The sequence below is a fragment of the Phalaenopsis equestris genome, unplaced genomic scaffold (genome assembly GCF_001263595.1).
Source record: "Phalaenopsis equestris unplaced genomic scaffold, ASM126359v1 Scaffold000210, whole genome shotgun sequence".
NCBI classification, from domain to species: Eukaryota; Viridiplantae; Streptophyta; class Magnoliopsida; order Asparagales; family Orchidaceae; genus Phalaenopsis; species Phalaenopsis equestris.
Window position 1 is genome coordinate 226,589 of NW_018164652.1, and position 18,949 is coordinate 245,537.

Here is an 18,949-nt window from a genome sequence, read left to right on the forward strand (position 1 = left end):
GAAATAGTTGTAATTGACTCTGATAAATGTTGAAATTGCTTCATCGCTCTTCTCATTGATTCATTCTGTAATAAAATATAAAGATATATTGTTAACACGTCTCTTGATGTCATTCTTGAGAAGCCTTGGAATCCATGACGGCTGTGTAGTTCATCGAGTAGATTCATAAATATAGGTTTTGTCATACGAAATATGTTACTGAATCTCGTGGGGTATTCTTATAATAGCTTTCCAACCCATTTATCACCAATATAAGTTGATGTCATGCAAGGAGTTCGATCGACGTGAGATGTAGCATTCGTACAGCAACTCCTGCCGTCGCAATCTTTCTTCTCAGTATCTCTCAATGTGAATCCATGCAAAAGAATTACTCTGTTCAGGTAATAAGTGTGCATCAAATAACGTTAAAAGAACATTTAAAAACTGAAGACAGAGTATAATAAGCAAAAATAAACACAGAGCAACATATAAATTGTTCGTGCTAGAAAGGAAAACATCTAAATCTAAAAACTCATGAAACAAAGTGAAAAAAACCAAAGCCACTAAATAATAACTCCACAAAATCAATTGTCCGTAAAAAAAAAATATTCAACCCGAAGTACGGGAAAATCTTCATGAATATTTGTCTGCAGGTCGGGTCCTCCAGCTACTTCAAGGATTTCAGATGGAACGACTTATCTGACCTAACTTCAAGATATGTCCCCATAATTCAAATAAGTCGTTTATGGAGATGTCATGTGAAGTACCAGCCTGAATTTTGCACGCTTCCACCAGTTTTGTTATTTGGCTTCTGACGAAAGCACCTACTTTTTTTTTCTTTTTCTCCACTTTAGGTCGCTTTGACCGGCATGTGGACTCCATCTCCTTCTGGTTTAGGTTGAGGTCATCACCGGACCCACTTAACTGCTCGGTCTTCAAGTCCTCTGGTATGCTTCCAAGCTCATGCTCATTTGGGGTAAACACATGAGTGCCAGTTGCAACAACCCCACTGAACATACGGTCCAACTTCTCCTCAAGGACAAGGTTAATACCACTGAATCTGAATTTTTGGCGGCTGGCACTGCCTGCAACATACAAACAAGTTTATTACTTACAACAAATTAGTAGGATAACAAATGGAAAAAACAAGTAAATCAAAGGATATGTTTTTACCTCGAATCCCTCAATCCATCAGTCCTATGAATCATCTATTATTCGTTTCACAGGATCCCAACCTATGTTTGTGGATCGCCGTTTTAGTCCTTTCAATAATTTTCAATCATTTTTCAACTGATCTCACTTTTTCTTAAATTACAACCTGTTGTAATGTCTTCCTGTCAGTTCTTTGAACTTCTTCATAATATTTTGCCATATTTCTTTGTTAAAATAGGTGGTGGGTCCATTTCACAGCTCAACCTCCTTAAGATACAGGTTGCAAAATATGACTGTGACTTTCCTATCCCACATGACTAATGAACCAACTTCTTTGGGTTTAACCATTGCGTTACTAACAAAGAGAAGGCAAAACATTAATCTTCCACACTACAATTAAATATAAGGCACCCCCAAAACTGATCAAACATTGATGAAGCACCCCCAACCAAATCCCAACACAACAAAGAGCCAAACACACAACCACAGCCCCAACACATCCATTACCCAACCAAGCCCCACAAAACATAGCCACTCACACACCCACAACCACAACACACATAGCACACACCCACAACCTCAACACAAGCCACACACACACCTTAAACCCAACACAACCACCACATACACATAGCACCACACAAGCAGCTTAACACAGCACACATCCTAAACCCAACCACATAGCACGCACCCTAAACCCAACCCAACAAATAGCACACACCCACAACCCCAAGACAACCACCATTCAACCAAGCCCTACACAACACACAACCACACACACACACCCACAACCACAACACACATAACACAAACCCACAGTCTCAACACAACAAAGTCACACACACACACCATAAACCCAACACAGCCATCACCCACACATAGCACCACATAAACAACCCAACTCAATACACATCCACACACACACTATAAACCCAACCACATAGCACATACCTTAAACCCAACACAACACATAACAGAAACCCACAACCCCAACTCAATCACCACCCAACCAAGCCCCACACAACACGGCCACACATACAACCACAACACATAGCCACACACACACCTTAAACCCGACACAACCACCACACACACATAGCACCGCATAAATAGCCCAAGAAAACGCACATCCACACACACCCTAAACCCAACCACATGGCACACACACTAAACCCAACACAACACATAGCACACACCCACTGCCCCAACACAGCCACCACTCAAACAAGCCCCATACAACACACAACCACACGCACAACCACAACCACAACCACAAGACACAGCACGCACCCACAGCCCCAACACAACACACCACACACGCACCCTAAACCCGACACAGCCACCACACAGACATAGCACCACAAAAAAAGCCCAACACAACACATCCAAACACACACCCTAAACCCAACCACATAGTACATACCCTAAGCCCATACAACAAGTAGCACACACACAGCCCAAACACAACCACCACTTAACCAAGCCCCACACAACACGCAGCCATACACACACCCACAGTCACAACACACATAGCACACACCCAAAACCCCAACACACAGCCACACACACCCTAAACCCAACACAGCCACAACCCAACCAAGCCCCACACAAACAACCAAACACAACACAAACCACAACAAAGAGCACCTAAGGCCAACCACACATATACCCATAGCCAAATACATCGGAATTGTATGCTATACATGTAAATTTGAAGCCCACAGCCAAAAAAAACCACCATATAAACCAACACACACCCAAAGCCAAATACAACCACCATATAGATGCTCACAAACCACACTACCACCACCCAAGGCCAACACAACACATAGCACACACAACCCCAATAGAATCATCACCCAACCAAGCCCCACCCCACACCCACACCCACACCCACACCCACACCCACACCCACACCCACACCCACACCCACACATACACCCTAAACACAACACAAACATCACCCAACCAAGCCCCACACAAAAAGCCCAACACAACACAAACCACAACATAGAGCGCCCAAAGCCAACCACACACAGCCACACACACACACACACCCACAGCCAAATACATCATAATTGTATGCTAGGCATGAAAATTTTAAGCCCGTAGTCAAATACAACCACCATATACATCCACACACACACACACACCCACACCCACAGTCAAATACAACCACCATATAGATGCCCGCAAACTAAACACAGCCACCACCCAAAGCAATCATAGCAACACAGTAACAAAGACAGCCAATCGCAATGGAGAATCGTGCAAAGCCACAAGATACAATCTCATTCACCCCAATTCATTTTCACTCATTGTCCAAATTATCCAAAAATAAAAAAATTCCGCAAAGCCAATTCATCGGAAAGCTGCATAGAGATGACCATTCCATAAAAAAATTATCACAAATTGCATATAGAAAAGCATTCCATCAAAATTGCTTACAGAGCACAGTAACTAGAGGTCAGAGGGAGGAGGAAGGGGTGAAAGGCATTGCTAATCGCAACATAGGAGCAACCAAGGGAGAGAAGCGAGTGAGGAGTTACAAAGGGCAAAATAGAGGTCGAGCGAGGAGACAGATCAACATAAAGAAACAGGAGTAAAAAGCAAAGTGAAGAGTGCAGGCTGCAAGTCGATCCCGCGGCCTCGTTTAATAAACGAATTCAAACAGTTGATCCGGATAATCAGCCCAAACACATGAAACAAACGCCCTTTCAGCGTTTTCAAAATGCCAAATGCATTTATAAACTGCCCCAAATGGGACCTTAGGCTGAGAGAATATTGACTGTTAATCATAAGACTTATCAAATCTGAGAATATAAATCTTAATTTTATACTAGATGAATATTACTTTTAAATTACCACTCGCTAAAATTTGCTACCATCCTACCCAATATACTCAGAAAATTCCCTATGATTATCCTTATTTTATCATTCCATGCACTCTCAACCATTGGAAACAAAATCAGGTACCCATCCACACAAAACTGAAGAATACAAGGAGGATTTATAAAGTCCCTCAATTGATGCACCATCACTAGAGCTAAGCAAAGCTTAAATTGCAATTTATGACCTTAAGAATCATACAGTTATCTATGAACTTTCTTGATTAGAGTACACCATGCTTTTCTAACTTTTCAGACATAATGGGGAATGTCGCAACCCGGCCTGGGACTTCGAATTGACCAAGGCAAGAACGAACGGTCAGACAATAAAAATAAATTCTCTATTTTTTTTTATTTCTATAATTGATAGTTTAATATTCAAACATCCTTGAAAGAGCCACTAAAAAAAGTAATTTAATTAACAAGTAAACGTTTACATTTCCTGTTGTTATTCCCTCCTGTATATATTAGCCCCTCTTCTATTCATTTTATTTAAAAGTTTAAACCCTAAAAAAATGTTAAAATAACGTAATGAATTATCTAATAAAAATCCAAGAACAATCACACTTCTAAACTACAGTGATTTAAGAAAAAGAGATAATATGCACGATAATCTTTCATATTTCATTTTAGAAAATCATATAACCATCAAATGTATTCATGACATTCATTCAATAAAAATAATTTGAACTCCTAATATGTCATAACATTAACTTTACTTGTATTTTATATTCTTCTATCTTAAGAGCATAATTAAAACATAACCTAACACACCCCTGACCAATTTTATCACATCGGCATAACGGTTAGTGATCTAAACAACGCAAATGTTTAAGGTAGAAAAGTCCTAACTCGTCCCTGACGATATTATCTCGTCGGTATAGCTGTTAGTGATCTCAACATCACAATTGTATGGAGTATTAGGAAAACATCTACACACGCGGGTACACTGACATCCTTTCTCTGTACCATTAGGAGGTGAACTCCTTTTAACATGCACGTACAAGTAATATATAAATTATTTCATTCTTCATAATATACATTTTTTTCTTATGAAAAATTTTATCTTTATTTTCTCATGAATAAATGCAAACTTATAAGATCTATAAATCATGAAATAAATTGATATATGCATATTTACTAAAATTATAAAGGCTAGGAAATAATGTGAAATATATATATGTGATCACGCAAAAAACTAATATGTATATCTCTACCAAAACATAAGGATCATGCAAAAATCTAATATCTTCCTAAACTAGACTCTTACGTAATAATATTTAAGAAGCATACTTACTCTAATATGCAACTATTTATCATGCATATCTTTCCTATTATGGATATTTTTGTCTACTAATATGAAAAAACTATTATAATTTAAATCTAACTAAATTAGAGCAAACAAGAAATCAAACATATATTTTGAAATAAAAAAAATTACTAAAATTTAGAAATATAACTCTCACCTCAAGCCTTTCACCATTATACTCGTGATAATCCTCCAGTTTAATAACTTGAATTGCCAAAATCTAATTAATGTTGCTAATTCTTCTTGTTTTCAGATCCAAATATTTTCCATCTCAAACTTTTAACATTATTTAGCAATAAAACTTATTTTAATACTTAAATCATTATTTATTTGATTATAATTAATTTACAATTCAAACACTTACCTGTCATGCTGAAATTTCTTCTCCTCCCTTCAATCTCAAATGCTTCTCGATCTAAAAATTTCCTATTTTAGCACAACTTAATATTAACATATAATATCATTTTAATTAATGAACTATTCTAAACATATACAACACATTAAAAGTTCTAACTTTAAACTTCTCCTCCTTGAGTGAAATCAACAATTAAAATCTCCAAATCAAGCAAAGTAAAAAGTTTTCGACTTGTCACATCCAATCATCAAATAATAAAATCCACTATTAATAATTTATTAAATTACACATAACAATTTTTTATTAATTATACAATAATCCTAACATAATTACAATTTAAAAATTTAAGAAAATAAACCTAGCTTACCTTATAAAAGCTCCGGTTTTCCAATTTACACCTGTGATTCTTCCTTTTCCTTCAAACAGGAAGTTTGTGTCACCTTACTCCCTCAAATTCAAGATTTTATAACTATGATCCTGAAATAAGTTAATAGAAACTAACATTAATACTTATAACATTTATTTAAATTAATTAAATCTGAATTTAAACTTAATCCTAACCTTCAAACAATTTCGGTTGGCTACCCTTACCGGCACGCACACAAGCAGTCTCCCTCTCCTTCACACAAAAAACCTTTCAATTACAATACCTGTTTTAAATTCATAAAACTTTATTTAACACCATAATATTTTTTAATAAAATTTGCATGATTCGATAACTTAAATACTACTCTTAGCTATACCTTGCTCAATCTTATAACCCACGCATGCGAGCTATAAACTCCTTCGATAAGGCACGAATCCTCTTCCCTCACTCATTCGCATGGAAGCTACGCACGGTAGCATCACGCACAACAATCTCCTCCTCCTTCCTTCTCCTACCTCAATTCATTCCTTCGGCTAGGGATCGGAGCGACAAGCCTTCCTCGGCTCGACAGTGGTGTCGCACACATAGTAAGATGCTTCGAATCCTCCACTCAAACCCGCAAGCAGAGTGCCTCCTGCTTTGCATGGCTAGGCACGAGGTCGAATCCCACGCAAGAAAAGAAACACAAGCTTCATTTTCTTCCTCTTTCTTCTTCCTTCTCCTTCCTCTTGTTGTCTTTCTCCTCGACCAAACGGCTAGCAAGACTCCATACTTTATCTTTCTTGAACTCTTACTCTCCCAGTTTCTAAAATGAAGGATAGACTCTCAATTGAACTCCCTCCGACTCTTAAGCCTAATCATAGCGATGTTTAACCCACAATGCCGATTCGATTTATTTATTTATTTATTTATTTATTTTTCTAATTTCAGTTATTACATGGAACATAGATAAACAACTATTAGCTGAATATAAAATAGCTGGAAAGCATTATACATGCATGTCTAAAAAACTATGCCATTTTTTGACATAGTTCGAATATCTATGGCAACTTTGGGCTTCTACTACGAGAATGATAAACAGTTCAATCCGTTAACAGTTTGGAGTTTGGACTAGAAAGTTGACCAGCGGGATCTACAGCTAGTGTTAACGTTCCAGTCAACATGGTAACAATTTCACCTAGAATGTCAAAAAGCACATTGACTGATTCTCATGACTCTTCAAATCTTTACCATTGTTGTATAAAGTTGGCGCGGGATGTTTCCAACATTCAATTATAATTAACTGCTAAACAAATAGCTATCAAATAGTCCGGTTGATAAAGGCTCTAGAAATTGTTGCCAAAATCTGCTCTTCAATCGTTGCCTAAACAGTAATAAACTCCCATCTTGCGGACTTCTGGGTGGGAAAGAAATGCTACATAAATAGGATTTACAATTTACCTTTTTATATAACTTTGCATAAGCTTCCCAACGTTTTAGCTGGAAAGAAAATCTCCTCTCAGCAACAGCTTGAGATGCTTCAAGGTCAAAACTCACAGCAACCAAAAGCTCTCTTCCGCCTTTATCAACCCTGCACAAAGGGCCAAAGCGAAAGTAATATTAAAAAAAAAAAGATTTCTAGTAACATATTTTATGCTTCTCGGTCAAAATTTTAACTAACCTAATGATAACTGCAGCAAGCAATTGACTGCCTTCTATCCTCAAGACCGGATGCCCCACTTTTAAAAAGCCATATTTCTGATGAGCATCCTCTTGAGTATAACCTTCATCTTCTAAACACGCTGTTTGGCAGGATGATGTTTGAGTTTTAGAATCATGTATGGTATCTGCATTTTCAACTTTATTCTCCTTATATAACCAATGGGCCGCATGTCCAGATTCTGCATACTTGTGCATCCGCTGGAAATGAAATATCAATGTGCATTGCCATTTATTGTGTAATTTATTTTGTAGATTATTAATGAACAAATAAATGTTGTACCTGTGTCCTTATTTGGACTTCTATTGGTGAGCTATCAGGACCTAGCATTGCAGTATGAAGAGACTGCAAGGATTACACTAACCACATTTGTTAGGATTTAAATCAAAAGTTTAGGCAACTTTGAAACATTAGAATGCACCCTTGATTTTGGAATTTGGCTTGGATTTAAGTTGTCCTTTTAAAGTAAAATTAACATTCCTCAGTTTATTTAATTCAAATATCTCAAATAAATGTAGTAAGATTGGCAGCATTTACTTTTGAGTTTCCATTGCCTTCCTAAAATGTTAAAACCAACAGATACTAATAAAGAGACGATGCAACATTGGACATCAGATAAAACAAATACTTCAAAAAAGATAGGGAGCGTGGGCATCTAATCAGAGAATTTTTTCATGGAAAAATAAAATTCACCAGGAAAAAACTAGATAAACTGCATGATCAAGTTCATCAATAAAATAAAATTGTTGATATTTAGAAAGATTAATAATAATTTAAACTCTAAAAAATATAAGGTCCGGTAGGATGAGTAGGAAATAAACTTCAACAGGGAAAAATTAAATAAACTAAATGATCAGGTTCATCTATAAAATAAAATTTCGGATGTTTAGAAAGATTAATAATAGTATAAACTGTGGAAAATATAAGGATGAGTAGGATCCAAGGGGGGCTAACTGGATTAGGAGAAAATAAAGTGTTCATTGCATGTGAACAGCTTCACTAGAAGGAAATAAATTGTCACAGTTAATTACGATCTTTTTTTTTATTTGAATTTCAAACTTTTATCTTATTTGTTTTGATTAGTTACGATAGAAATTAAATGTGTAAAGATACAAAGTATCCTATGAGCATTGCATTGTTATTCCTAACTATAATAAACCCAAAAAAATACATTTTCCTCCATGCCCATTATTGGGCTCAGCATTCTGAAGGAAATGCATAAGGTTTCAAGACAGCATAAATCGGTTTGGGCATCATATGAAAACCACCATTCTAGCAAAAACTGATGATGTGGGTGGCGGGAATAATATTTTTTATGACAGGCAACAGCAATTTACCTCACGTTACAAATATGAACATAAATAACTTACCTACCATGATAATTCCTGATTACAAAATCTCAAACTACTCCCTCAAAATAGCTCTTAACAAACTCAATACAACAACAACAAAAACAAGAAGAAGCCTATATCCCACTACATGAATCCTTAACAGACTGAATGATAAACAATATTTGGTGTGGTCTCAAACAAGCAATGGAAGAGAGTATTTAGATAACTTAAATGGCGAAGTAAGAAGATAGCCTCCAATGAACCAACGTTTATGACATGGAGATGCCTGAAAATTTTGACGGAGCAAAATATTGCTAAATGTTCCTTCTATCAATAAAGGATGTTAGGGATGTTGTGCGTGAAACCTATTCAAATTTAGAAAACACCTAAATTCTTTGATCTAAAATCAAGGTTTTAGCAATCTAAACAATGAACGAAAGTAGTCAAATATATTAAAATGACTTGGTGACATATGGAAAATTTTAGGTCCATGTTATGAAGATGTATGAAAGAACTCGAATTATTATGCAAGGTTCAGAAAATAGGGAGGAGAATCACTGTGTTTACATGTTTTTAGCAAGAAAAATAAACTATAATCTATATAAAGGTAAGAATCCTAAATTTAAAAATCTCTCCCATCCATTCGTGAAGTATTTTCTGAGGTCAGCAGAAAGAAGGTGGCACAGGGGTCTCTTCTGGCTTAACCAGTTTGGAGCAACTGAACCAATTCTGCTGGAAAGAAAGGGTGCCGGCCAGACCTAGGAATTAGGGTTGCCGTCATAATAGGAGGGAATCCCGCCTCTCCTAGCTATTTACAAGTATATAAGTTTGTTTTTTGTGTTTTAAGGTTCAATATTTGATTCAGTTTTCTGTCAAGACAGCCGTTGGCATCCGGTTTCCCCATTCGAGAGCTCTTTCCAAAGGCAAAAAGGTGCTATCAATGTAACTCATCCTATGATAGTTATTATTTCCGACTCTCCTTGCCCCACATTCACTCCTTCGCTGCCACAGCCCCCTTTTCTCACTACAGCCGCCCAGGACAGTCACCACTACCGCTTCCCTGACACCCCCATCTTCCAACCTGAAACATCCCACCTCCTCCCATTGTAACTACTTGTTGCAACTCCACCGTAGTACCCCTTCCGACTTGCTGCCTTCCAACAACAGCAAACCATCGCCCTTCTCTCCCGCATAACTGCCGCCTTTACCTTTGACTTACAGCCCTAGTTGAGGAGTGTTGGGTCGATTTTTGTTATTTCCTTGCAGTGTGTCGTTGTACTGTCGATTGGCTTTTCCAGTTATAATATTGTTTGCTTATTGTTGTTTGAGGTTAACTCCGGTATCAGAATGTAAAAAGAAGGTATCAATAAGACAACAAAAAACGCACATCGCGACATTGAAATTCTACTCTATTGTTTTTGGGATTAAATGATAAAGTAGATAGAATAAAATAATTACGGTGAGAAAATTGAGAAAAAATTTATGGTATACAAAAGAGACTTGTTAGAATATTCAAGAAAAGCTAGCAAACTTCAAAAAGAACCTCATGAGGAGGCATTTCAAACCAATACTGAATTTTTTACGAAACATTCATCAGCTCAAAAACATCTCCATTCACAAAGAAAGAAATAGAACACCAGCAAAATGTTTTAAGCGCCCATAATTTCCCTCCACTCCTTTCTATTCTTTGACACATGGTAATAAAATTACTTTTGACGCATTAAAATTTGAGCATCACGACTCCTCTATCATTGATTCTAGAGCAACAGATCTCATGATAAGTTGCTTTTATCTATGTTCTTCGTACACAACTTCTATTGGCAATATAAAAAAAGATGCAAATTGGCCTCAGATTTAGTTGTGATAGGTTCAATTCAAATTTCTTCCTTAATAACTCTTCATAATAATCCTCATATCTCAAATTTATCACGTACCCTTTTTATCGATTAGTAGATTAACTCTCAGTCACAATTGATATGTTATATTTTATGCTTCCAACTGAAAACTTTAGGAACTAGCGCCAAGTAGGATGATTGGTTGATGAGGGAACAAATCCTAATAAAGAGTTTTATAACTCTTGTTTTTAGTCAACAAATAACATGGTGGCCATAGATTTGCGACCCTAGTTTTTTAGTTATTAAAATAATTACTCCCAAATCAATTCTACAATAAAAATCAATCTTCCTTTAGTATGAAATTTGTCCTTACGCAAAACAACACTGTGTTTCACATTGTCCAAAACCTTAAAAATCATTAAGATCATTTCATTAAATTCACAATGATGTGTGGGATCTTTAAAGTGTGTATGCTCACTCGGCGAATAATAATTTGTTACTTTCTAATACTAGAGTTAACTCAAACAACAATAGAAAAATAAATATTATTATTGAAAAGTCCAAATAGGCGGTTACAACCAAACACACACTGAAATGGGAAGAAGTTTGGTTCTCGTCTTTGTTTATTAGATGGGTGCTTCATTGTGTTTGCCCGTCGCGACTTGCCATTCTTGTTAATGTGCAGCGTATGCCATGAATTGAGGCTAAATGCGGCTTCGGCAGGAGGTGCCCGCTTTCCCCTTACCTCTTCATTTTACATTCCGAACTTTTGTCAAGGGCTCTGAGTCTTCAGGAAGAGCATTTGGGAGTTGAGATGGTGTCGGGCAGCACTAAGATTTCACATCTCATGTATGCGGATGACATATTTATCTTTGTTGAAGCCTCTATAGTAGTGTCTATGAACCGGCCAAACTATCATCAAGCACTATTGTGCATGGATGAGACAAAAGGTTAATGTTATCAAATCTTCTATCCTTTCTAGCAGAAAAGCGGCTATGTGGTGGAAAATCCACATTTCTAGATTCCTCCATTTTAGAAGGGTTGAGGAAATTGATTATCTTGGAATCAAACTTGCAATGAGAAAACTCAATGCGGCTGATTTTTCTGATTTTGTGCATAAGATTAATGGTAAGCTTCAAGGTTAGGGTAATCGTTATTTGCCCCTTGAGGGCGGATCTACACTTATCAACCAGTCTTTTCATTGTCCTCGACATCCTTCTTGCTTACTCATTCTGACCCACCCAGCTCGATTTTGGAGAACATGGAAAAAAGCATGTCGTTCCTTTTTATGGGATAAAGGCCCGAACAGGAGGGGCCTTTACTATATAGCCCGGAAGAAACTATGCCAACCGAAAGATACTGATAGGAAAGGCCCTTTAAGGGCTCGGCTGACCCGGGTATTGTTAGTGACGCCCACTGTTTTTCCTTTTAGCGGCTTAGTTGAAAAATATGGCCAAAATATATGGCGTCAAGGTGGAAATCAGAAGGACTCTACTAATTGGAAAATAATTACAAGTGGGGCTGCTGCTCTCAGAACTGTCATTCATTGGGAGGTTGGGACAGGAGACAAAATTGATATTCTGAATGATCGCAGGATCCTCAATCTCCCATGCTCCAAATGGCCTAAATATATCAATCCGTATATGCCCGATGGGCTTCAGGTGGATTCGCTGATTATGGATAACCAATTGAATGACAATGTAATGGGCCTTTACTTTGGGCCTGAGCTTATTAATACCATCAAGCAAGTTCAGCAACTGAGGGAGGACCAAGTTGACAGGCCTTTTCTTTTACCTGCTTTCCAGGGCAATCTATTACTGCTTTATCTTATAAACAATCATTCGATAGTGAGACATCAACTGAATGCTGGGTTTGAAAGCTCAGATAGCATCCTCGTGAGGCATTCTTCTGGTGGCGGGTGCTCCAGGACGCCATACCTATGAATTTTTGGCTTCCTAGGCGTGGCATTGGGGAGGATTTTCTTTGCCCATGGGGCTGAGATGAAGTTGAAGACCTGGATCATGTTACCGTGGGCTGCAAGGTTGTCCGAGAAGTTACAGATGTGTTGCGCAAGTGGGACTTCCACATCCTTTTTTTAGCTGATTTGCAAAGTATGTGTACAAAGAGGCTGAACTCCCACGGGATGAGTCGGCAGGTGGCAGAACTTATTTCGGACTGGTGTATCAGCGTTGGCGGGCTCGCAATTCTATGAAGCATGGCCGTCTTTTTGGAACACTAACTATCATGGCAGCCAATACTATTTCTGTGCAGTCACACTTCAAGACTTTTGGCGGCAAGGAGCAATGGGATGCTTCCCCACCCACCCCCCCCAACTTCTTTCTAGGCTGGCTTAAAGCCAATTTTGATAGCGCTATGCTTCCTAATGCTCAAGCTGGTATTGGTGTTGTTGTTCAGCATAAGTTGGGAAGGGTTATCCTTGTGGCAAGCCCTTTCTCCATTGGGACTGTTCAATGGTGGAGCTTGATGTGTTCATTTTTATGGGAAGCATCATGATGGATTGGATGTTCGAAACAAGGGGATCATCATAGAAGGCGACAACAGAACGGTTATGGCTGCGCTTCGTGAAAGCGTGAAGAGGTGTGAAGCCGTGACCACAACAAGGGGGCTAAGCTTGCTTTGCTCTCTAGGATTCGACAGGTTCTTCTCTTTTCAATACACAAGGAATGTAATAAAGCGGCACATTTTTATGCCCGGTGTGCTTTGGATAGGTCTTTCTTTTGGGAGGCTCACAATTGTGACTACAATTTTTTAGTGTGATGGAAGAAGATGCCCACCACGCTGCTTCCTTTTTTGTGTAGCTTTATAGCTCTCTTTCGTATTTTTTTATTTTATTTTAATGCAAACATGCACACCTCTCAAGAAATGGGAAATAATAATAACACAAAACAAACTCACACTAGGGTTTGATTTTTAGGAGGTGGAGGTTGGCTAGGTGGTCCAGAAATAGTGGCAGGTGGATGGAATGGGTGGATGGGGAGCAACAGCGAGTACGGGGCTCGAAAGGTTGTGTGTTAACGGAAACAACAAGGGGGGGACTGGATAGCAGATCAGCGTTGGCAGAGGGTGGTAAGGACGGATGGAAGTGGTATGGATTTTTAGAAACAGCAAGGAAGAGGGATGAAGCAAGGAAGAGGGATGCAGCGACAGATGGTGGTAAGGACGACTGTGGATTGTTGGAAACAGCAAGTGGGAGGACTGAACAGCAAATAGGTAGCGGCAGAGGGTGGTAAAAGTGGTTGAGAAGACTGCGGCGGTGAGGGAGGTGGGTTCAGAAAGGTAACAGAAAGTGAATTTGCAGAAAAACGATCAGGAAGGGATGTTCGACGGTTGCAGCAGGGAAGGATGGTGGCAGCAGAGGGAAGATTGGGTGGAAGGGGAAGTCGAGAATAATCACCACCTCGAAACAAGAAACAGTCGGAGCACCACTCACCATTGGATACAACCCTAGAAGGGAAGACTTTGAGATACCAAAGGCTGTCCCAACAAAATAATCACAAAAACTGAAAACTTAAAACACGAGAATTAAAAATATATATGCCTTAGATAATTAGAATAGAGCCCGAGACCGAAAGGAGACGCCAAATACAAAGAAGGGAGCCAGTCGGCTCTCCCTCTTGCTTGGACCGGCCAATCCAGGAGCTGGAAAGCGTTTACGACGAGAACGACTCAAAAAAAGAAATAAATGATAACAAATGTAAGAAGACGCCCTAAGGCGATGGCGAGGGGGATGGGTGGTGGCAAGCTGGCAGGTAGATAGTGCAAGTGAGATTGGGATAATGGTAGGTAGGAAAGAAGAGGGTGGCGTTAGGATTAGGAGGGTTAGGGATGGGTCTATGGAAGCCGATTGGTCAGGGGGTTTGCATGGGGTTTTGGGTCGTAGCAGAAAGGAGGCGGGCGTTGCGGGTATAGCAGAAAGGAGAGAAGCTGCTGCGGGCAGAAAGGAGGGAGGGATGGTGGCGGTGGTTGGAAACAGGTAGGAAGTGTGGTGGTCATAAGAGAGGAGTGTAAAGGGTCAGCGGTAGCAAGGAAAACAAAAACAGGTTAACAGCTGCCACCTAAAGGATGGAAGGGCGTTGGTCATTTGTTGGTAGACAGGGCTGAAGGGAGAGGGCAGCAAGAAGTATATGGGAAGATACACAACACCTTGGACGAGTTACAGCCAAATCACCTTCTCACCGTCGAATACAACCCTAAAAAGGGGAAAAGGGATGCCGGTGGCTGTCCAGAAAAAAAAAATCTCACAAAAAATGGCTCTAAAATAGAAAATATCAAAAATATATAGAAGAAAATTAGGAGGGGGAGGCCCCTCCCCTTGGGCTGAAACCCTAGCCCATAATATGGACCGGCCGACCCCTAGTCTCCCCCTGGTTAAATCCGATTAGGAGGCCGAACCGGTTTAGCCCCCGAGGGAGCCCCATGTCACCCCTTCTATTAAATAATAAAAAATACAATTTTTCTTATCAAAGTATGCCTTCTACAAAGTATTATTCCTCTCAGGCTCCTTGGTTATTTGGCCCACACGCAAATCAGTAATTCAATTTTCTGAATTTATCATTAATTATAAATGTCAAGCCATTCATTGAAAACATGTTTGATTATGATAAAATTACGAATCACATTGGAATTAAAAGGAAAAAGATATTGGCAAGAAAAATCCAAATAAATAATCAAGCTAGACTGAAATTGATAGTTTTGAAGGAACTACCTGATATCCACTGGGCTTGGGGTTTACAATGTAGTCATCAAACTCCCCATCAATTGGAGTCCAGAGCCTATAAAACCAGTCAATATTCATGATCATGTACATATGCAACTAATAATTCTACTTTGTCTCAAGCTAAAATCAGATATTACTAATGAAGTTCAGCCATTTCTAGGGCATTCCAGAATGTCTATATCTTATAATAAAGCCAGAAAAACCCACAAATCGTATAAAGTGAACAGGGGTAGTTTTGAGATCTACAAAGTGAGAGCAAGAGCACCAGTGAAGCAGAGCAATATACCAAGAGCCACAATACGAGAGGGAGAGAATTCTAACTAAATAGCAATTTATCAAAGGCATTCTTGGAAAGTAAATGAGTAAATTACTGCAACATGGATCAAAGTTGCATGAGCGTAACATTTAAGGCGTTGAGCAGAAATAGGAATCACCTATGTACAATGTCAAGAACGCTATAGCAGCACTTGACAGCAGGTCCATGTAAAGTTCCATTTCTGTCGCCAACAACAACCCTCAGTGCACGAGCATCATAAACATGCCGGATGTCAACATCTTTCCTCTTCATCTGGAGGAAGGTTCAACGCAATATAAGTAAACGCACAACAACCTATTATGCAAATATTTACAAGATAACAACGAAAAAAACGGTTTCGGCAGTTTCACAAAAAACATCATATGGAATTACTTTTTTAGGTAAAACGAAATAACTAACAAAAATGCATTGAACTTGAACAGCTGCTCATTGATGTTGTTTAAATGAAGAAAGCTATAAAATGCTCTTGAAGTTGGCGTCGAGACAGAAAAGAGTCATTGATTAAATAAAGGCTTTTCAAAAAAAGGTTGCCAAATGCAATGACGCAGGGCTAGGGGGCTGAACCAGCCCAGCACGAAGCTGGACCAGACCCTTCTCTCTCTTTTCATTGGGCAGGAATTATTTCCCCTTTCTATTTTCATTTCCCCTCTATTCCATCTCTACTTATATGTGTTCTTGCTGAATTAGGTTTATGCTTTGTGAGTTTGATTTCAAATTTCTGTCAAGGACAGCCGTCGGCATTTTATTTCCACTTTCCACGACTATATGCGATGACAAGTGATGCTCCGGTTATATCTCGCTCTGAGGTGATGGTTATCCTCACAACCTGCTTTACCGTATTCTCATTAATCCCTCTCCACCCTGCAGCCATCCTGTAACCCTCTCCCCACAAAACAACACATCCCGTAACCCTTATCCACCACACAGCCCTACCGTTAATTCCTCTCCAACCTGCAGCTATCCCGTAACCCTCTCCCCACTACCCAGCAATCCCGTAACCCTTATCCACTACACAACCATCCCGTTAATCCCCCTCCACCATGCAGCCATCCCGTAAGCCTCAACCCACTACCCAGCAATCCCGTAACCAATCTACACCCACAAGCAATCTTATCATCTGCACCTGCAGGGATTCCAAACAGCCGACGCAAGTCTCCTTGCTGCTACCTAGCAGCCTGCTCCCCACCCTTCAAACCTATTTGACCCCAATCTCTCTGGTAACCAGCCCGCTGCCCCTTTTCTCCTATAGCCTTTCATAACCACAACTCCCCTCGACCGCAGCACGACCACTCTGATCTTCATCCTCATTTGTGTTTGTTTGTCATTCCTTTCCTATTGTGACGAGTTTTTGTTGTAATCGTGGAATATCAGCAATAATATTTTTATATTCTATCGTGGTTTGGGTTAAGTCCGGTATCATTTGGTATCAGAGCTAGCCCAACCGTAGTCTCATCCTGGGATTTCCTAGCAGCAGCCCCAAACCAAGCCTCCACCAAAAAACAAAGAATTTATTTCCTACCACCAAATATCCTTTCCACTACCACATATCCCTAACCTTAATTCCCCCGTGCTGATTTTCAAAATCAGCAACCTTAAACCAGTTATTTTAACCCTTTTCACCTCTCAGTCCTAAACCCTAGCCATACCACCAAGGAAATGCATGCCCCATCCTACCCAGGAGCGAGACACGGCGAGAGATCCACCAACTTCAACGGAGGCTCACGGACATTGAAGATGATATCCAATGGAAGATAACCTTCGACTGTAATTGGGAGAGTCGAAGGGGAGAACAAGAGAATCTGATGATGAAGCGGGAGATACAGCGTCAGTTCCTACCAGCTTACTAAAGACTGGGGGTGCAGTCTCTAGTTTCAGAAGTGGAGAGACCACAATTCCAAGCAACCCCTACATTCTACAGGCAGATTTCCAAGTCAGGATGGATCTCAAGGCTGGGCTTTCTTGAGGAGAGCTCATGGCAAGAGGGATTGGAGGTTTTACAGCAAGCAGTGCAAGAGGAGTTGGAGGGGCTGCTGGAAAAGGGGGGGGGGGAGGAAACAAGGAAAAGGATATCATTTTGGGTAAGGGGCTGCTTCGCATGTGGAAGATACGGGCGAGGAATTGGCAGCATAAGGTAGGGGGTGTGTTGACTAAAGCAAGTGATGGGAAATCATTTTAGTTTTTTTTTTTAAATGTCTTGAAATTTGTGTCAATAATTCACATGTGAGACCCAAACAATATAGGTATCATTTATGGCTAAAATTGACGTTATGGATACATCAACACAGTCCGTTGTTGACCTCATTTTTTAGGTCATTTCTTTTTCCTTAAGGTCTTAGGATCTAGCTCTAAGAGTTCTTATTGATCATCTTAGAAAACTAGAATTAAGACCCACCCTTTTAGAAATTCTAGTCACTTCTTATTTTCCTTTGATGTCTAGTATTTTTGGTACAAGACCGTCGTCTTATGAACGAGCGGTTATAGGCTATTTTGCAAAGACTTGAGGGAAAAGTTCCTAATAGGACTTCAAGCCTTAGAAAAACATTGTCACGACTTTTTTTGTCACATACACACACCAAATGCACAAAATTCACAAAATTGCATGAAATCGGACTTCCATTAAGCCCAGAGGATAGGTGAAAATGCGAACTTCTCCGGATAACCTCCGACGAAAAATCAGACTTCGCCAGCGCGTCCGGAATGTCGAAAATACCCAGAAAGGACATTCATATTTGATATGTCACGACACGCAAATAAAACACAAATTAAAATTTTATTTTTCAAAATATTAAATATTTTTTATATAAATATCCTTAAATTATAATTATATTATAACCTAACTCATTCGCTTAAACCCGATTAAAAACCCTCCATTCGCTCGAGCGCAACTCGGCTCCTCTCTCTCGCGTCCGTGCCCTAGATCCATGATCCACAGCTCTCCTTGTCAATCTCGGTCGCGACTATCTTCTCACGGCACTCCTCT

At 39.4% G+C, this 18,949-nt stretch overlaps 1 protein-coding gene across 1 annotated transcript in view; it reads right to left on the minus strand.

The window, feature by feature from the left end:
• Nucleotides 1-18,949, minus strand: part of LOC110023091 — a 77,664-nt gene that overhangs the window by 9,719 nt on the left and 48,996 nt on the right. Inside the window, 5 exon segments of the mRNA XM_020722319.1 lie at nt 7,491-7,620; nt 7,711-7,949; nt 8,032-8,094; nt 15,642-15,708; nt 16,088-16,221. Coding sequence (XP_020577978.1) covers nt 7,491-7,620; nt 7,711-7,949; nt 8,032-8,094; nt 15,642-15,708; nt 16,088-16,221 — 633 coding nt within the window.